This window comes from Amborella trichopoda, chromosome 2 (genome assembly GCF_054954075.1).
Source record: "Amborella trichopoda isolate Santa Cruz 75 chromosome 2, AtrichopodaSantaCruz75HAP2 v2.0, whole genome shotgun sequence".
Taxonomy (NCBI): Eukaryota; Viridiplantae; Streptophyta; class Magnoliopsida; order Amborellales; family Amborellaceae; genus Amborella; species Amborella trichopoda.
In genome coordinates this window covers 54,273,353-54,291,856 of record NC_142337.1, presented here as the reverse complement: position 1 = coordinate 54,291,856, position 18,504 = coordinate 54,273,353, and the positions used below count along the sequence as shown (strand labels likewise).

Sequence of the window (18,504 nt, the reverse complement as noted above, 5' to 3'; positions counted from 1 at the left end):
CCCGTGGCGCATAAAACATCCACCTTAAATATGGATGTGGAGAAATGGTGGTCCCATGAAAACTCAACATAAAAGGTGTTAAAAAACATAATGTTTTATTTTAATTTTTTTTTCTTTATTCATATTCACCGTAATGGAGATTCTCAACCTCAGCCCCTAAAGTTTTGGCTATAAAATCTATCTCTAAAATTAAAATCTTATTTTATATCAAATACATAAGAGTTTTCCTTTGTAATTGTTTTTACGGAAAAGACAACACAAATCTCTTAGATATAATTGGTTGTTTTTATTTAGAGCAACCTTATTGTGATGCTTTAGGTCTTGGCTGTCGTCACATATCAACACTTCAAAATTTGAGAACACTTCAATAAATTAAAAAGAATAAGGAATTGTGAAGAGATCAACAATCAAGCTATCTCTGCTACCTCCCTATCCATTTAAACATTTTAAGTGGTATAAGAGGAAATTATAACATATATAACTTTTTTTTTTACAAGATTACTTAGCTTTTATTGATAACATTAAATAAAACATTTTACATAATCTGAATATTTTCCAAAAGGCTAATTAATTTCATCTTTAAACTAGAATCTTTTTTTTCTCATTGGCCAAAATACCCATATCCCGGTACCAGACCACATTTAAAATACTTTTTGAGAAGTTGGTCCGACCAATGTTTGCAAAATCGAATCGGAATGATTAACCGGACATGAGCCCAAAAGCAGTCCGGCTAACCGGTAAACCAGCCGATTCAACCGTTCTAACTAGGTAAGTACGGGACGGTAAAAAATGCGTAGAAAAAATAAAAAATGTACAAAAAAAAAAATCTACTGAAATATGAAAACATATAAAGAATGATTAAAATAAAACACATTCAAATGAAATTGAAAATTAATGAAAAAATTTTATATTTTAACAAATCGATATTTGAATTAAAGTGAGTATTAATGACGAAAACAAATTTTAATCTTTACCATAATATAAAGAATATTAAAAAATACATTACAAACCAAATTCCGTATTTTTGGTAATTTATATCTATTTTTTAGAAATTTTTTTTAATACCGGTCGGTCACTAAAACTGCCCAAAACCAAAATCGGGCACTAGACGGTTCCGATCCAATCAAGCAGTCAGCGATTAGAGCGCTCTCCATGTATTGAACCAGCCTCTAACAATTTTAATGCCAAAGTGGATCGAAACTTCAAGTATCGAACCAACCTTTAGCAATTATAATGCCAAAAGTGAGTTCGGTACTTGGGAGCGTCGGAATACTCGGCAAGAAGAACAAAATATCTTTGGGGGCTTTTTGGAGAGGGAGAGCCCAGACTAATTTGTGGAAATTTTTTTTTGCCAAAGTTACGATGTGGCACTTGGGATTCTTTAATGATATAATTATAAAGAAGTTAGGTTTTCAAGTGTCAGATTTTAAAAGAGAAAAAAAAAAAAAAAAATCTGGGACACCATCCCGTGTTTCAAGTATGGTTGAGGAGGTATTTTTGGATAAAATGAAAATTTGACCCAAAAAAAAAAAACCTTTTGCAAAATATATACATATTAGAGTTATTGTTCACCTTTTTAAAGTAAATTTCTTACGTTAATTATCCTTAATTAATCATAGTGATGGTCCTAATCTTTGCTTCTAAACTCAAAGTATAAAGAGAAACTTATGAAAAATTGTTTCATGCAGGCTAGACCGTATTTCTACAATATGTAGTCCAGCGATATAAAGCATCCATCCTAAAAATGGATGCAAAGGTGGTCCATTTAAAAATAATGATAACTTACTGGCCAAATGTAATTTTAATATAATTATTATTTTTAATTTTTTTAAAATTAAGTTATTTTTTCATATTCATAGGTTAAAGATTATATATTTTTTAAAAATTAAAATCAAATTATATTAAAAAAAATATTTATTGCATTTCTATATTATGGAGACTGGCTGCATGCTAACAGCGACACTCGTGTTGTCGATTGTCTACTCACAGGGTGGTCGATTCCGTCCTTGAAACTTGGAAGGCCGGGACACTCGTGTCGACCGTTGTCAACTCAGGGTGGTCAATTTCACCCTTGTATTTATAGCCAAAAATGATGATGTTTTGGCCGAGGGAGGACTCTTATTAGTTTGGGGAACACCAAATTTGACCACAAAAAGCCTGCCCATCTCACTCAGAATATAAGGAAAAAGTTTGTACATATCAAAATTTCGTTGGAAATGGATGTTTTGATGCACAAATATATTCCTATTGATCTTATCGGTATCAACATATAAAGACATGAAAAAATAAATAAATTTTAAATTTTAAAAATAATACATTTTGCATTATTTGACCGTCAATTTTTTATTTTTTCAAGTTTTTATTGTTATGCTTGATCTATCCTATTTTTTAGAATTAAAATTTTATAATTGAAAGTAAAATATATTTTAAAGCTATTACAAAGATTTTCAATATTGAAAGGACATTTTTTTAACGCTTGAAGGTGCGCTTTACTTTGATTGTTTGGAGCCTAGGTTGTATACAAACCGCCCCACCAGTATATAAACCCCTTCTCCCCCTCTCTCCATATCTGTTGGTGGATGCGTATAAGCGATTGTTGTCCTTGTTTTCTCATTTCTCATTAATTTATAACGAACAAGAAAAAAATTCCAAATTCTTCTTCTTTATCCTTCTTTGAGCTACCCGATAACGATCTGTCTCGAAAGCGCCCTCTACGGTTTCCTTTTTTCCCCTTTTTTTTAGTTTTTTATCCATTGTCAAATTTCTGATCGACCATTAATCTCTCTCACGTTCTTACTGAGAAGGAAAACACCCGCATTGGGTATTTCGATTCCTCTGATTTTCTCCGATTTTCATTCGGCTCCTTCAAATTTAGATCTGAGGTCTATTGAAGCAAGAATAGTGAATCGAAAATGGGGAAATTGGGTTCTTTACTAAAACACCCAGCGGATTTGCCTGCCCTCGTAAAGCTCAAGTTTGCATCTCTATATGCAGAGAAGCAGGTCCCACCAGAGCCACATTGGGCCTTCTGTTACACCATGCTCCAAAAAGTCTCACGAAGCTTTGCTCTCGTGATCCAGCAACTTGAACCAGAGCTTCGGAATGCTGTATGTACATATAAATTGTTCAGTCTAAAATTCTCGTGGGCTTTCTTTTCTTGTTTTGGTTTTGAAGCTTGAGCTTGTTTTTTTTTTTCGAAGTTTTGTTGAGATTGGTGTGTTCTTTGTGGACACGGCCTGATGAGATTTGATTGTTGGGGTTTTTGTTTGGTTGTTGTGATTAATGCTTTTTTCATATTCTAAGGGTCATGAGTTCTTGAATGTTTTTGTAAGTATATAGTTATACTTACATGATGATTATGAGGTTTAGTTGGTGAAATTATAGATAGCCTAAACTTGTGACAAATGGTGTGTTGTTAGTTGGAAATGGAACTTTTCCTATTGTGAGTGATCTTAACGTATGGCACACAGTACCAGAAGGGATATTTGTGCCGTTTGCAAGATAATCACTTGCTCATTGGAAAATGATCTATGTGAGTTTTAGTTCTATTTGGTGTTCGAGGTTTAAATTAGCAGTTTTGAGATTCTACTGAGTTGGTTCGGACTTGGGACCTTACGGAAGCGAGTTAAATGTACAGAGTCGGGTATATTTATTTTTTGGGTTTTTAGCAATTTTTGTATTATATTTTTTTGCAATCTTTTAGCTCATTTTGGGCTCGTAGCAGGTGCTGTGTTCTGAGCTCAAGGCAAGTTTTTGACCGTTGAATTATAGCCAGAAACAGAAGAAACTATAAACTCCACCTAAACATATATGCATCATACAATGATATTATAACTACCTTATGCTTACCAGCGGACCAATTTGTTGAAAGTAATTCAATATCAGGAGGGGCTCCTGCTATTGGGATTTCATATTGAAGTACTACACTATGTTAGGAAAAAAAAAACTATTTTAAATACGCAATTGTTATGCCTTCATATGATGAAAGTCCGAATTGTCTTGGCTAACTTTAAAATGTTAATTGGTATGTGTTCGTAGAAAGAAAATGCTTCAATAAGGTTAGTTTCTGTCCTGGCTGCCATTGTTCACATATTTATTAATTGATGTTTGTGAAGCATTTTCCATCCTAAGGACATGAGTTAACTGTTTCTCGTGTCATTAAATTTCCTAGTTTTACATTTACAATTGGTTTCTGCTAAAATGATTTCAGTCTTAGTGACATAAAGGCCTTGAACTAATGATATGTTGCTTCTCTTGAATTTTGTAGGTTTGCATATTTTACTTGGTTCTTCGTGGGCTTGATACAGTAGGTCTGTTCCTTGCTACTGCTGAAATATATGTTCCTCTTTGACTATGTTATTTTACCTTGTGTCATTAGGCATTCAAAGTCATAAAATTATTATTCACTTTTTTTATTTATGTTGTTTTTCCAGGATGTTGAACGAAAATTTCATGTGCTTTTTCTATAAGTAAATATTCTTGTGTATTCAGAAGGAAATAAATTTCTATTCTACAAAAGTTGTGATTGTATTATTTGTATTTATCTTACAACCAATATTTAAGATGCGTTTGAAAGCATTGAGAGCACAATGCTCCCTTGTGCATTCGACACTATAGGACATCTCCCCCATTTGATTCTGGGGGGGATGTCCTGCCCCACCTTGTCAGCTTCAAGGAAATTGGTGCTCTATGTGGGACCCTACAGTGCCAATTACAATGTTAGTGGGGAACCATGTAAAATGTCACCCTGTGTAAATTGTGGCTCCAAATCACACACGCCCTTAAGATGCACTAGTTTCCACAGGCACCCACATGGTCATGCTTGTAGAAAGTAAACAAGAAAACTAATGGAGTGGTCAATTTTTTCTGGATCTACTCCTCTACCGTTATGGAACACCCTGTAGTTGACATAACTCTTTCATTAAGAGTCTACATAACTGTGTATGCATTTCATGATATCCAGCACTAGGTGCCTGGGAATGTGAGACCGCCATGCACCACGCCCAGTGCTGAAAAAGCTTTTAGTACTTTAATGTGTTCTTATTTGGCGAAATTTAGCAAACCACACGAAAAATCATGTATTTGGCATTTCAACATTTATTAAAAGGGAAAGTTTTGCATGGATCCCTTAAAAATTATTTAATTTCTAATAACCTCTCCCTTATTGTTCTTATCGTTGCAGCATTGATTTTTATTAGTATGTATTATCTGACCCCTTGCTCACATTTCTCTGTTTCCTTCTTTATTTTTACTTCACTAACTGCGCAAAACAAATATTTTTTACCTCAATAACTCCCCTTCCTTGTCTCTTGCTTTTTTGAGGGATGAGAGAGGATTTTGAAAGATTTCATATTTTGTTTGGGGCACTTAATGGGGCAAAGGTAACAAAGGAAGGGGAGGGAAGTGAGGAGGGGGTAGGATGATAGATACTTCTAAAAATTAATGCTGCACAGTAGGAGAAAATGAGAGAGGAGTTATTATGAAATTTTTATTTTTTTCTTTTTTTTTGAGGGGCCTGTACAAAATTTTCTCTTTATTAAGCCATTCCTAAAATATTAACTCTTATAACTCATGATTATTTTGTCCTTTGATGGTCTTTTTTAAGCTAAATCAAAAGAAACAGGTGACATGTTAAGTAGTTCCTCTCTTCGGTGCTTTTTGATAACTTTCCCCTTTGTTTATGCAGATTCCCATACATGTCCTGCATATCTTTCTTGATGTTTGATTGTTAAGTTACTTCTCTAGTTTATTTTTTGACCATTTCTTGGTTTTTGTTATACCTATCAAATCATGATTTTTATGGGTTTTGCATTATTCTATATTTCTAATTAACTTGCATGTTTTTACCATGCAGAGGATGATACTAGCATACCTGCTGATGTCAAATTACCAATATTGGAGTCTTTTCATCGTCACATATATGACGTCAATTGGCACTTTTCATGTAAGCATACAAATTTAGATTACCATATATGCTACTTCTACTTCATTTTTGGCTGACTTGTCACTGATATATGAATCATTAATACATTTTTAATTCTGCAAGTTACTTCAACTGCATCTATAATCTATCCTGCTTGCAAGATTATTTTCTTGTTCAATGTCTCTTTTCAAAGCTTGAATTTAAGTAAATTAATCCTAATGTTTCATTTTATCTTTAGGTGGTACAAATCACTATAAAATGTTGATGGATCACTTCCAACACGTGGCAAGTTCATTTCTGGAGCTTGGAAGAAGGTTTGTTCTCACTAGTATAGCTTGAATAATAATTTCATTTGAATGCACCAGTCTTCGTGCAGTCCAAAAGAAGTTGCAGTTTTGACATCTTCAATAAAAATTGGGTAACCTTCTAATTTTTAAAAATTAGACTATGGGGTTCTTTTCAACATTATTATACTTTGGGAATATATATTATCTGCCAATCAGGGGTACAGTCAACAAATGACTTTTCTCTTTGCCACATTGCAATGGTTGATTGAAGTTGATTCATGGACTGTTGAATTTACCTGCTGCTCCTTTGAGGAGGCTGTAATTCAATTCACTCTATTTTCTTTTTTCTTTTCCAGGTATCAAGAGGCCATTGAAGATATTACCAAAGGAATGGGTGCAGGGATGGCGAAATTTATTTGCAAGGAGGTGCGCTATATACATGTTTTATACGCTATATACTTTACTTTGTTGGCTATCTCCGAACTTACTTCACTGGGTGTTCTTTATTCATCTTCATGGCCATAAACCAAAGGTTGTGAACTTCTGATGCATATCCTAATCTAACTGCATCAGTACACCATCATGTTTTTGTGCTCATTAATCATTTAGGATGTCATAGAATAATTATTATATTCTTAAGAACAACTGTTCTTCAGTATAGTATGCTAGCCGTGGCTAAACACAAATACACTCTATCACTTGTGCTAATCCTCATTTTGGATGTCATGGAATAGTTATTAAACACCTGAGGGAAACTGTACTGCACCAGAGGTAATCTGTAACTGCGCTTGCTCCTTGTGCCTGTATCTTTGCATATTTAAACTTTGCGCTTTATGATGGATGAATATCATATCAAGCTTCTCTTTGAAACTGTTAACACTTGTCAAAGAACAAATTGATAATACTTTTATCTTATGACTTGAGGAACAAGCGTCTAGTTGACAATACTCAAACCTTTATTCCCACCAGGGGGATCAAATCTACTGCTTGAAACCTCCTCTTGATTTTCTACTCTATCCTTCCACCTCATATTCCAAACTCTTTGGACCCTTATCATTTTCTTTCCGGAATTATGAAAATGAACTAAAAATTAAAAATGGTTATAAGTTGAAGATACGGTTCATCATATATGTTGCTAAAATTGCGCAACACGACCAAACTTTTCCATTCTGTTGATCCTACCATCACAATTTGCACCATAAATTTCCAGTTATAGAATCTCTGTTCTGTTGATCCTGCATAGGATAACTCAGAACTACATGGATCACTAGGGTTGCAGTGATAGCTTCGACTATTGTTCATCGGATAAACATGAGGTACATTATTGACTTCTTTCATCTGCTTCATAGGTGGAAACAATCGATGACTATGATGAGTATTGCCACTATGTGGCAGGACTTGTTGGGTTGGGATTATCCCGTCTCTTTTATGCTTCTGGAACAGAAGAATTCGCCCCAGATTCTCTCTCAAATTCAATGGGCTTGTTCCTTCAGGTGGGTTTTGGAAGATGAACTTGATGGGCTTTTATTCAAGAAACTCATAGGAGCATTCTTCTAATCACTAGATATGTGACTTGGATATATAACAGTACTCTTGTCTTTGAATTGCAGAAAACAAATATCATTAGAGACTATTTGGAGGACATAAATGAGGTGCCAAAGTCACGCATGTTCTGGCCCCGAGAAATATGGAATAAATACGCCCTTAAACTAGAGGTCGGTCTTGGGTCAATTTTCATTTTTTATGGATTTTTTCTATTTTGTCAGATGTTCTTTTGGTTTTGTCTTTGCTTTTAATGGCTTTAGATTCATCCCTTGCTATGAGTGTTTTTTCTTCCCCCTTGTTTTTTTGGCTGAATAATACCCAAGTGATAGGTCATTTCTGAGCCCTTCTGAAAATGTTTTTAGGACTTCAAATATGAGGAAAACTCATCAGAGGCAGTACGTTGTTTGAATGAAATGGTCACCAATGCATTATTTCATGTGGAGGATTGCTTGAAGTACATGTCTGCTTTAAGAGATCCTGCAATATTCCGATTTTGTGCCATTCCTCAGGTATGCAGCCTTTTAAACTACCATTACGATCACCAATGTTCCATCTACATTTAATCCATCACTTTATCAAATGAGTTAATACGATACCAGAAAAACGCACATGGGCATGTGTTTGCGTTTGTGTGTGTGTGTGTGTGTTTTTGTCTTTTCTGAAAATAGAAGGTATTTGAACACTTATATTTGTCACATTATGTTATAATGGATTTTCCTTTCTCATGAATACAACATGGCAGCATGCTACTGGACTCTCATGAAGTTCTATGCGATAAATATATATGGCTGGCCCCATGAAATAGTTTCTATGATTTGCTGGGCATAGTGTAAAAATCAATATTATGCTTCGAAGTGCAAACAAGTATGTTAGCTTTTTTCTTTTTAATTATCTGCGCAAGAAACTGCTAATCGGTGTGAAAAATGGGTTTTGGAGTTTATCAAATATGGATTCTAAAGAATGTGGCAGCTAGAACCATCAAATTTGAGAAAAAGGCGTTTCAGCATGCAGTTTTTTCTTTTGATAGATGAGACTTAAGTGATATAGTTGCATTCTTATATTTAGTGAGAAGTTAATTTTTATTTTTGTGTTTGGTTGTGTTCTTATTTATTCAGAAGATCTAGTACATGCATCAATTTTTTTCTTCTTGTTTTTCATTTTTGGTTGATAGTCTGGGTCCATACCTACTATGCCAAGTCAATGTCTTCCAGTTGACTTATGGGCGGCAACTAGAAGTTGTCTTAGGATAATCAAACGTACTGATTCGTACAATAGAAAATCAGGTAACGGGCACGAAGAGGGAAGATTTCTTCTAGTTTGTTGTGTTTCTGATTCCTTCAAATGAGGAGCCTATGTTGAAAGTCATACCAATTCCTTTGACCATGTTATTCATGTTGTTGAGCAATTTCAAAGGAATAAGTAAAACTTCCAATTTCAAAGTAATGAATGGATTTGATAGGGGATGCATCCTATGTTAAATTAGTTAATTTATTAGTTTCAAAACAATTATTATTTTTATGTTGTCTTGATGGTCCTTTTATATTTATGTGGTCCTTGAGGACCACCAACTCTTTTCTTACCTATGGTGAAGCGGTGAAGAACTCCCCTTCCTCTTCTTGTTCTTTTGCCACGTTTTAACATGTGGCCAGTCTCCCTCTTTTAAAACTACTCTTCCTTTTTCACCTCTATTCAACACGTCCTAGAGTTGGACGACTTCATACCTTTAAAAAACAGAGAAAAAGGTGACCGAAATCGAGAGCACGAGAATTTGATGGTCAGAAGGAGCAAGATCAGTAATGCTGTGATTTTAGGTGAGTCTTTGAGTATGCAACTCGGGGACTGAGGAAGAGTTTCATGATCTGGCTGTATCCTAGGAGCATTCTTGCCGGCACCATTTGCATCTCGGTTTCTAGCTGAGTTGAGGGCGTTAAATAATTTGAAAAAAGCGTCGTGCCTTCAGATCCCGAACTCTTTTATCACTCCGTTAACCTCTGAAACTAGATGTAATTCCTACGGGAATTTAATTGGGACAATGAGTGTTTTTGTTGCCAGATATAGCCTCTGAAAAACTGATCTGATTTCTATGGGAATTTACCTGGGCCTAGGAGTATTCTAGCGATTTTTGTATTGAAACTGACTTGGGTTAAGGGGAGGTGCTACTGAATTTTTTGAGACTGGGATGTTAATAAAATTGGGAAAACCTAATGATTTCAAAATATTTAAGTGACGATATGCCACTGGAAGCTCGCTGAAAGCAAGGACCTAAGATTTTGTAAGGTTGGATCATTTTGATGGAATTAATTTTAAAAGATGATAGGGTAAGGTCCTATTCTTATTGAGGACCTTAAAAGTGGACTATGTACTAAGGAAGCACGTCCCATTACTAGAATCACACCCTCGAATTCTACTGGTGATCAAACCACCACTTATTAGATTGCAGAAGAAATTCAAGAATGGGACGAAAATGATTGCATATGTAAAGGGCATATATCCTGAATGCTCTAAGTGATCCTTTGTTTGACCTTTACTCATGAATGCCAACTGCAAAGGACTGTGGGAAGATTTGGATGCCAAATATAAAAAAGAAGATTGCTGATAGGAAGAAGTGCTTCATTAGCAAATACTTAATTTTTAAAATTACCGAAGAAAAATGGGTATTGGCTCAAAGCCGTGGTTTCATATTATAGTCAATGAGCTTCCATCAAATGCTATTAAAATTGATGAGTCATTCCATGTCGGTGCAAAAAATGATAAGTTGCCACCCTCTTGGAAAGACTACAAAAACACACTAATGCCTGAGTCAAAAGACTTGAGCCTTGAACGATTGATGACCCATTTGTGGGTCGAAGAATTGACTTGACTTTGAGATATGAAAGAGTACAATTCTCAGATTGAAGGTCCAAGAAAGAAGTTGTGGACTGAAAAGGAATCAAGATTGAAGAAAAGAAAGAATGTAATAAAGATACCCAAGATGTAAACTCAAAGATAGCTTAAGATAAGGGTAAAAGACTTTGGTATGCTATTTTTGTAGCAAAGTCAATTATATGCAAAAATTTTGTAGAACTCTAAAGAGACAGCTGACTCAAGCCATTGTGGTGGAAGAAAGATTTGTTGCTATGATCTCTAAAGCTAATGCAGTTGGGGGCACTACAAAATGGTGGGTGGACTCTGGAGCCACCAGACATGTTTGTAATAGCAAAAACGTGTTTAGGGCTTATGAAATGTTGGGGGACGACACTATCCTTTATTTGGGCAATTCTTTCTCCTCTAAAGTACTAGTTAAAGGGATGATTCAATTAAAGCTTGACAATTCAATTAAAAATTACGTCTGGCAAGGTCCTCACCCTTCTGGATGTGTATCATACCCCTGAAGTCCTGAAAAACCTGGTGTTAGAATACTTGTTGAATAAGAGGGGCTTTAAACTTCTCTTTGAATCCAACAAGTTGTTTTCTTGAAGAATGACGACTTTGTAGGAATGAGGTACACCACTGAAGGCATGTTAAAGTGTAGTGTACATAATGAAACATGTACCTCTTCTTTGTTGTATATGCTCGATTCCTTTTATTTATGGCATGGTATATTAGGTCTCTTTAAGTATCATGCTTTAAGAAAAATGAGTACTTCTAGAAAATAGTGTGTGATGTATGTGTACGATCAAAGTTGATAGGAAACCTTTTCTTATATTGGAAAGTAAGTTTCAGTTTACTGGTATTAATTAGTACATGGTGATGTATGTGATCTGAGAGAAGTACTTTGTCACTTTCATAAATGATTTCTCAAGATGCACCTTTGTTTGTTTGATTAGAAACAAAGATGAAGTATTTAAGAAATATAAGATCTATAGAACAGAAGCTAAGAACTAATTGAATTTGAAAATCAAGGTTTTAAGAAGTGACAAAGGTGGTGAATACTGTTCCACCAAATTCACTTAACTATTACACAGAAAATGGAATAATTCACCAGGTTACTGCCCCATACACACCACAACATAATGGTTTAGCTGAAAGAAAAATCACACTCTTGTGGGTATAGTGAATGCCATGCTCATTAATTCTAACCTCCCTGCTAATTTATGGGAAGAGGCTTTAATGTTGGCATGTTATATCTTGAATCAAATACCATATTCAAAATCTAATTCTACACCATATGAACTTTGGAAAGGAAGGAGACCTTATTTAGGATTCCTCAAGATTTGGGGTTGTACAGCTTTGGCTCCCTGACCTTAAGAGGCCCAAATTTGGACCTAGATTTGTAAAGTGTGTTTTTGGGCTATACTGAACATAGCAAAGCATATAAATTTCTAGACCTTGAATCTAATGTGATAAAAGAGTCCAGGGATGCAGAATTATTTGAACACCCATTTATTGGTGAGTAGGATAATGAATGTGAAGAACAACAAGGTAAACACAAAATTGATGATCATGAGAACCTAGGAGAAGTAAAAGAATAAGGAAGCCAACTGATTTTGGTCATGATTTTCAGATGTATCTTTTGGTCGAAGATCTAAAAATTTCCAAGATGCTATGCCCTCACGTGACACTCCTTTTTGGAGGGAGACAACCAACGCTGAGATGAAATCAATATTAGAAATGACACTTGGATACTGGTGGATTTACCTTCTGGTGCTAAGCCCTTAGGATGTAAATGTATTTTCAAAAAGAAAATAAAGGTGGATGGTACTACTAAGAAATATAAAGCAAGGCTGGTTGCACAAGGATGTAAACAAAAGGAAGGTGTTGATTTCTTTGACACCTATGTTCTAGTTGCTCGAATAGCTACCATTCGAGTACTCATTACCATGGCTTCTATATACCATCTAGAAATTCACCAGATGAATGTTTAAACTGCTTTTCTTCATGATGAACTAGATGAAAAAACTTTAAATGGGCAACTTGAGGGATTTGTCTTTAAGGGACAAGAGCACAAGGTTTGTAAACCTGTGGAATCCTTGTATGGTTTGAAGCAAGCATCCAAACAATGGAATGAAAAATTCAATAGAGTTTTATCACGCGGATTTTAAATCAGCGATGCTGATACATATGTATATGCCAAGGTATGTGATGGTGCGGTTGTAATTATTTGCCTGTATGTAGATGATATGCTCATACTAGGCAGCAATACTGCATGCATTGAGGAGACTAAGAAACTATTGTCTTCTGAATTTAATATAAAGGACTTGGGGCAAACTGATGTGATACTTGGAATCAAAATAACGAGGACAACTACTGGGTATTTTTTTACCTAGAGCCACTATATAGAGGAAATGCTCAATAAATTTTATCGCTATGAATGCAAAACCAATTTCGACCCAACATGATGCTCATGTTAAACTTAGAAGGAACCGTAATGCTCCTATTTGCCAATTGGACAATGCAAGTCATTGGATATATAATTGTGCAATGTCTTGTACTAGACATGATATAGGCTTTGCTGTGGGTAAGCTGAGTACATATACCAGTAACGTAGAATGCGGTCTATAAGGTCCTGAGATATCTCAAAAGAACCATAAACTAGGGCCTACATTTTGTGGGTGAACCCATTGTATTAGAAAGATACAGTGACGCAAACTAGATTACGGATACTGATGAATCCCTGTCTATTAGCTTATGGATTACTTATAGTGGGGGTGCCGTTGCTTAGGGTTCCAAGAAGCAAACTTGTATATCCAAATCCACGATGGAATTAGAGTTAATAGCCTTGGAAGTCACTAATAAAGAGGCTGAGTGGCTTAAGGAACTTGTTGGTAGACATAACACTTGTCTCTTGGCCCATCCTTACAATCTCAATTCGGTGTGACTGTGAAGCTTTACCAAGCGAAAGTAAGATTTATTCTGAAAAATCCAAAAATATTCACTTGAGGCACAGTCAGCTAAAACTTTTGTTGGAAGATAGAGTAATATTAGTATTCCATGTTCGCTCTAACCAAAACTTGGCAGATCTACTAACAAAAGCCTTGCAAGGGACCAAGTCTGGTAGACAGCTAGAGGGATGGGATTGGAGCCCATCTATATTTTGCCACAGAGTGATGGGAACCTTACCTAAGAACAAGGAGATCTTAAGTATGAGGTTCAAGGGGAAAAACAAGTCACTTGTGTGATGTCTGATGTATGTTTTGTACCAAAATTTTATTCAATGGGAATTTATAAATTTCTACCCCATCCCTTCCATATGGTACAATTGACTGCAATGAATGGAGAGGAATTCTATTGCCTAGAAGATGTAAGGCCTAGGCTGAGATGTTGCATTGCTGAACATCCTCCATAGACTTACCTAGATGAGTGTGGAAGTGGAGGCCACTTTCTATGGGAACTGGATATTCCCTAGAGTGCTCATGAAAACCAGGAATGGCGCAGGGCCTTAAAAGCGCAAGCCTTTTAGAAAATCACAACATTTGAAAGGAAATGTGTCATGTAGGAGGCTTATCTATAATGGATGTAGTTCAAGGTTCGTCCACTCACTGTCCAGGTAAGCATTCTGTATAACACTATGCGGAGGTTCAAATCTAGGATGCCTTCTTATGCATTTCTCTATTGATCTTGCTCATATAATTTGTTTATGGTTTTAAATTGTTTTGAAACTAGTTGGGGATTATTAAATTAGTTAATTTATTAGTTTTAAAACAATTATTTTATTTTATTTTCATTTCTAAAAAAACAATTCTCTTCTTATGTTTTCCTTGATGGCCCTTTTATATTTATTTGGTCCTTGAGGACCACCAAATTTTTCTCACCTATGGTGGGGCGATGAAAAACTCCCTCCTTTCCTCTTGTTGCCCATCCCTCTTCTCGTTCTTTTGCCACGTAAAAACATGTGGCTACTTTCTCTTTTAAAACTGACATTACTCTTCCTTTTTCACCTCTAGGCTACTTTCTCTTTTAAAACTGACATTACTCTTCCTTTTTCACCTCTAGGCTACTTTCTCTTTTAAAACTGACATTACTCTTCCTTTTTCACCTCTATCCATCATGTCCTAGAGTTGGACTATTATTATATTTTGTTATAGTTTAAAAGGGAGGGTAAGAGAAATAGGAAGAGAGAGTGTGTTATGTGTTTTTGAGAGAACAGAAAGGTTACACCTGTGGGAAAATAGAGAATTCTTAAAAAAAAAAGAGAGGGGTGACCGAAACCGAGAGCATAGGAATTTGATGATCACAACGAGCAAAGATCATTAACGTTGTGATTTTAAGTGAGTCTTTGAGCATGGAACTCGGAAACTCAAGAAGCGTTTCCTAATCTGGTTGTATCCTGGTAGTATTCTTGCTACTACTGTTTTCATCTCAGTTTCTAACTGTGTCGGGGGTGTTAAATACTTCGAAGAAAGTGAGCTCCTCTCGTGCCTTTAGGTCCCGGACTACTTTTATCTCTTTGTTAACCTCAAAAACTAGATCTAATTCCTGCAGGAATTTAATTGCGACTAGGAGTGTTCTTGTGTTGGATTAGCCTCCGAAACCTGATCTAATTCCTACTGGGACTAGGAGTTTTGTGGAGATTTTTGTATTGAGATTGACTCCGATTAAGGGGAGGTGCTGCTGACTTTTTCGGGACTAGGGTGTCAGTAAAAATGAGAAAAAACTAACATTCCTGGCATGATGAAAAGATCTAGATGGAATCTTGAAGAGCATGTGAGAAATGAATTGGGATAGAGTTGTGGAGCTTAATCACCACTGCAGCTAGATAACCTACACAACTGAGCAAACATGAATATCAAGAGTCTGAGATTATGTGATCAATTCCTTTGGAATATGTTTGTATTAATTATTGTGGACCGTTTTATGACCTAACCATTTCTTGGAAAATAGTTCTTCGAATTTGAAAGTTTACCAAAAAAGGATCGGGAATCAACTATTTAACCTATAACTTCAATTGCAGCGTCACTGCAGGTTTTTTGGTTTCTCGAAGGTCAAGTATTCCTAGATCATAAAACTCCTGCTGCACCTTAAGTGAAAAATAGTGCAAAGAGCTTTGAATATGATAAAATCCATTTGAGTGCTTCAACCAGTTAGTTCTGTAATTCCTAACTGCGCAAAATCTTCCCTGTTGCCATTACTTTACCCATTCATGTTCTACCAGATCTAAATTATATACCTATTATCCACTATCCCATTGACTGAGTTGTGGAAGGTACATAACCAAAGCAACCATTTCACATTATGAAACATATCTCTACAAGTGTATTTGAAATAAAATGACCAGAATATAATCAGTCTAAAAACAAAACATGTCTATTGTATAATAAGATCCAATGGTAATAATAATCTTTAAAATTTTTTGCTATGTAAATGTTGAATATTGTTGTTATTGATTGGTGTTGATGTGTTGCACCTACCTGTTTCAGATCATGGCAATAGGGACTTTGGCTTTATGCTATAACAACGTTGAACTTTTTAGAGGAGTCGTGAGAATGAGACGAGGTAATTAAATCTTGTAATTTCTGATGTACATTGTTGCACTTGTACGTACATACAAGTGTGTGAAAGTGAAATAGACTATTGCACTTATTGATGATCAGAATGGAATAGGCATATGTGGCGTATTAATCTTACCCATTTTGGCATGAATTTTCTGTTTTCTGGAATGTTTTGCTGAGTTCAGAATATACAATATTTACTATTGCAGCCATTCCCTGGTGGGCATGGCGTTGTTATTATGCAAGACAAAAAGTATTTGCTTATCAATTGTTTTTGTGCATTCTCCAGGTTTAGTTGCAAGGGTAATGGATGAAACGAGATCAATGGCTGATGTGTATGGTGCCTTCTTCGATTTTTCATGCATGCTGAGTTCTAAGGTATGATGTTGTTTAATGTAGTTGACGTTGGTGCTCTTTAAACATTTGGATTCCCAGCCTTACATAGAGGGAAAAAAATTTCAAAATTTGTTGTTTCATTTTGTATACACTTTACCAAGCAGTGGGGCAAAGGTCTCATAGTTTGCTCCTGGAGATACTTTCACATACAGTTCTAAAAATTCTTTTGAAGATTCAAGAGAAGAATAAATAAATTTCTGTAAGAGACCTTTGTAGCTCTTCATTGTTATGATGAAAATTGGGTGCTAGTATCTTTTAAAATTGAGTTTTAACTTTTGAAAATAGCCGTCATAACTTTTGAAGCTTGCATTCTTTCAGTCTATTGATGATTTTTAATTAATTTCTACTTCATCAACTAGGTTCTCCATTATTCTGAAGTTGTAGTAAATTGCACTACGTCTTTAGTAGCAGCTTCTGCATTGTTCTCTTTTGTTGTTTTTTTTTTTGGCTACCTGTCATAAAGTTAAAGAAGTTTTCTGGGGAAAGATCTTCAATTGTGAGATGAAAAGGATTGTCACATGACATATGCAACCAGTGAATGGTTGCAGGCTCATGATACATACTGGTGTTGAATGCCCTGCATGCAAACATGTAAAGATGGAATAACAAACTCAAAAGTGAGAGAGATGTTCATTTTGGAGCCCATGACCGTTTCAATCTATGCAAATGAGAGGAAAAAAAAATTGCAAATTTATTCCTGGCTACTAGAACAAAAGTAGACATATGTGCTAACCATGTACCAAATATCAAATAGACATCGGCAACGCAGTTATATATTAGGGTATATGATATTTTGTTGAGTTACAATGCATATCAGATATATTTTCTAACAATCGGAATGTGATTTATATTTCGTAATATGTAATTATTTTCAACACTCTCATTATTGAGTGCTCATATTTATCAAATGACGTTTTGAAATGGTGATTATTGTTCCTTCATCCTCTCTTTTATAGTCACTGAATATTCTTTGGTCACTGCATGGATTTTTCTAGGAATAGATTTCATTCTTTTGAAACCCTTAAATAAGTTTTAGAAAAGGATGATTGTCCGAAGGATAAAGAAGGTCCATAAAAAAACTATGACTATTCTGTGGTTGCTGCATGGATTTTCTACATATAGATTTCATCTTTCTAAAACTCTTAAATGAGTTTCATAATAGGATGATTGTCAGATGGAAAAAGAAGGTCCATAAAAGAATTAGTGGGCAATCAAATTGCAAAGGCGGTTGTAAAACTCGGTTGCCTCATTAACTCCATGATCATGTTGTTGTAGCTGCAATATGTATAGGGTTCATTGCTCTTGCAGGTTGATAAAGGCGACCCAAATGCTACAAAAACTCTTGATCGTGTAGAAGCAATACAGAAGGCTTGCAGAGCCTCTGGGTCGCTTGATAAAAGGTTGAGTAACTTGCCTTCTTATGTGTCACAATTTGGAATTTCTTATGTGTTCAGACAATATGATTTATAGCCTTTTTTCTGAATTTCTTTAGGAGGTCCTATGCCAATGAAAGCAAGACTCGGCAAAATGTTGTACTGGTAAACCTTGCTTCAACCACTTTATTTATTTATTTATTTGTTTTGGTAGATACTTCTTTGCTTAAGTGTTATCAACTGTATCTATGTACTGATGCTCTAGTAATTTGGGTGCAGATAATTTTCTTCATTATTTTGATGATCATGATTGCTTATTGGGTCAAGTGATCAGAACTTTCATGCCTGTGATCCTTGCCCCACTTGTGCATATAACTTTGATTATGTGCCCTGCTTGTTTTGTTGTGGACACTACATGATTGAGCTGCAATTTAAATGTTACCTACTAGGTTTGGTTGGGTGAAAATGCTACATTATTAAGTTGTAATTTATGTGCTTTCAGTAAAGGACACGGTTTCTATGTGGCGGCATATTGTAGAAATGCGGGCTTCGCAATAAATATATTTTTTAAA

At 35.3% G+C, this 18,504-nt stretch overlaps 1 protein-coding gene across 1 annotated transcript; it reads left to right on the top strand.

The window, feature by feature from the left end:
* Window positions 1–2,607: 2,607 nt before the first annotated feature.
* Window positions 2,608–18,504, top strand: LOC18431444 (squalene synthase 1). Its single transcript, XM_006841569.4, has 13 exons — window positions 2,608–3,107; window positions 4,268–4,310; window positions 5,855–5,944; window positions 6,162–6,237; window positions 6,567–6,636; window positions 7,560–7,703; window positions 7,821–7,925; window positions 8,118–8,264; window positions 16,092–16,167; window positions 16,453–16,541; window positions 17,868–17,959; window positions 18,052–18,097; window positions 18,212–18,504. The coding sequence occupies exons 1-13, from the start codon at window positions 2,913–2,915 to the stop codon at window positions 18,260–18,262; spliced, it is 1,224 nt and encodes a 407-aa protein (XP_006841632.1). The 5' UTR covers window positions 2,608–2,912; the 3' UTR covers window positions 18,263–18,504.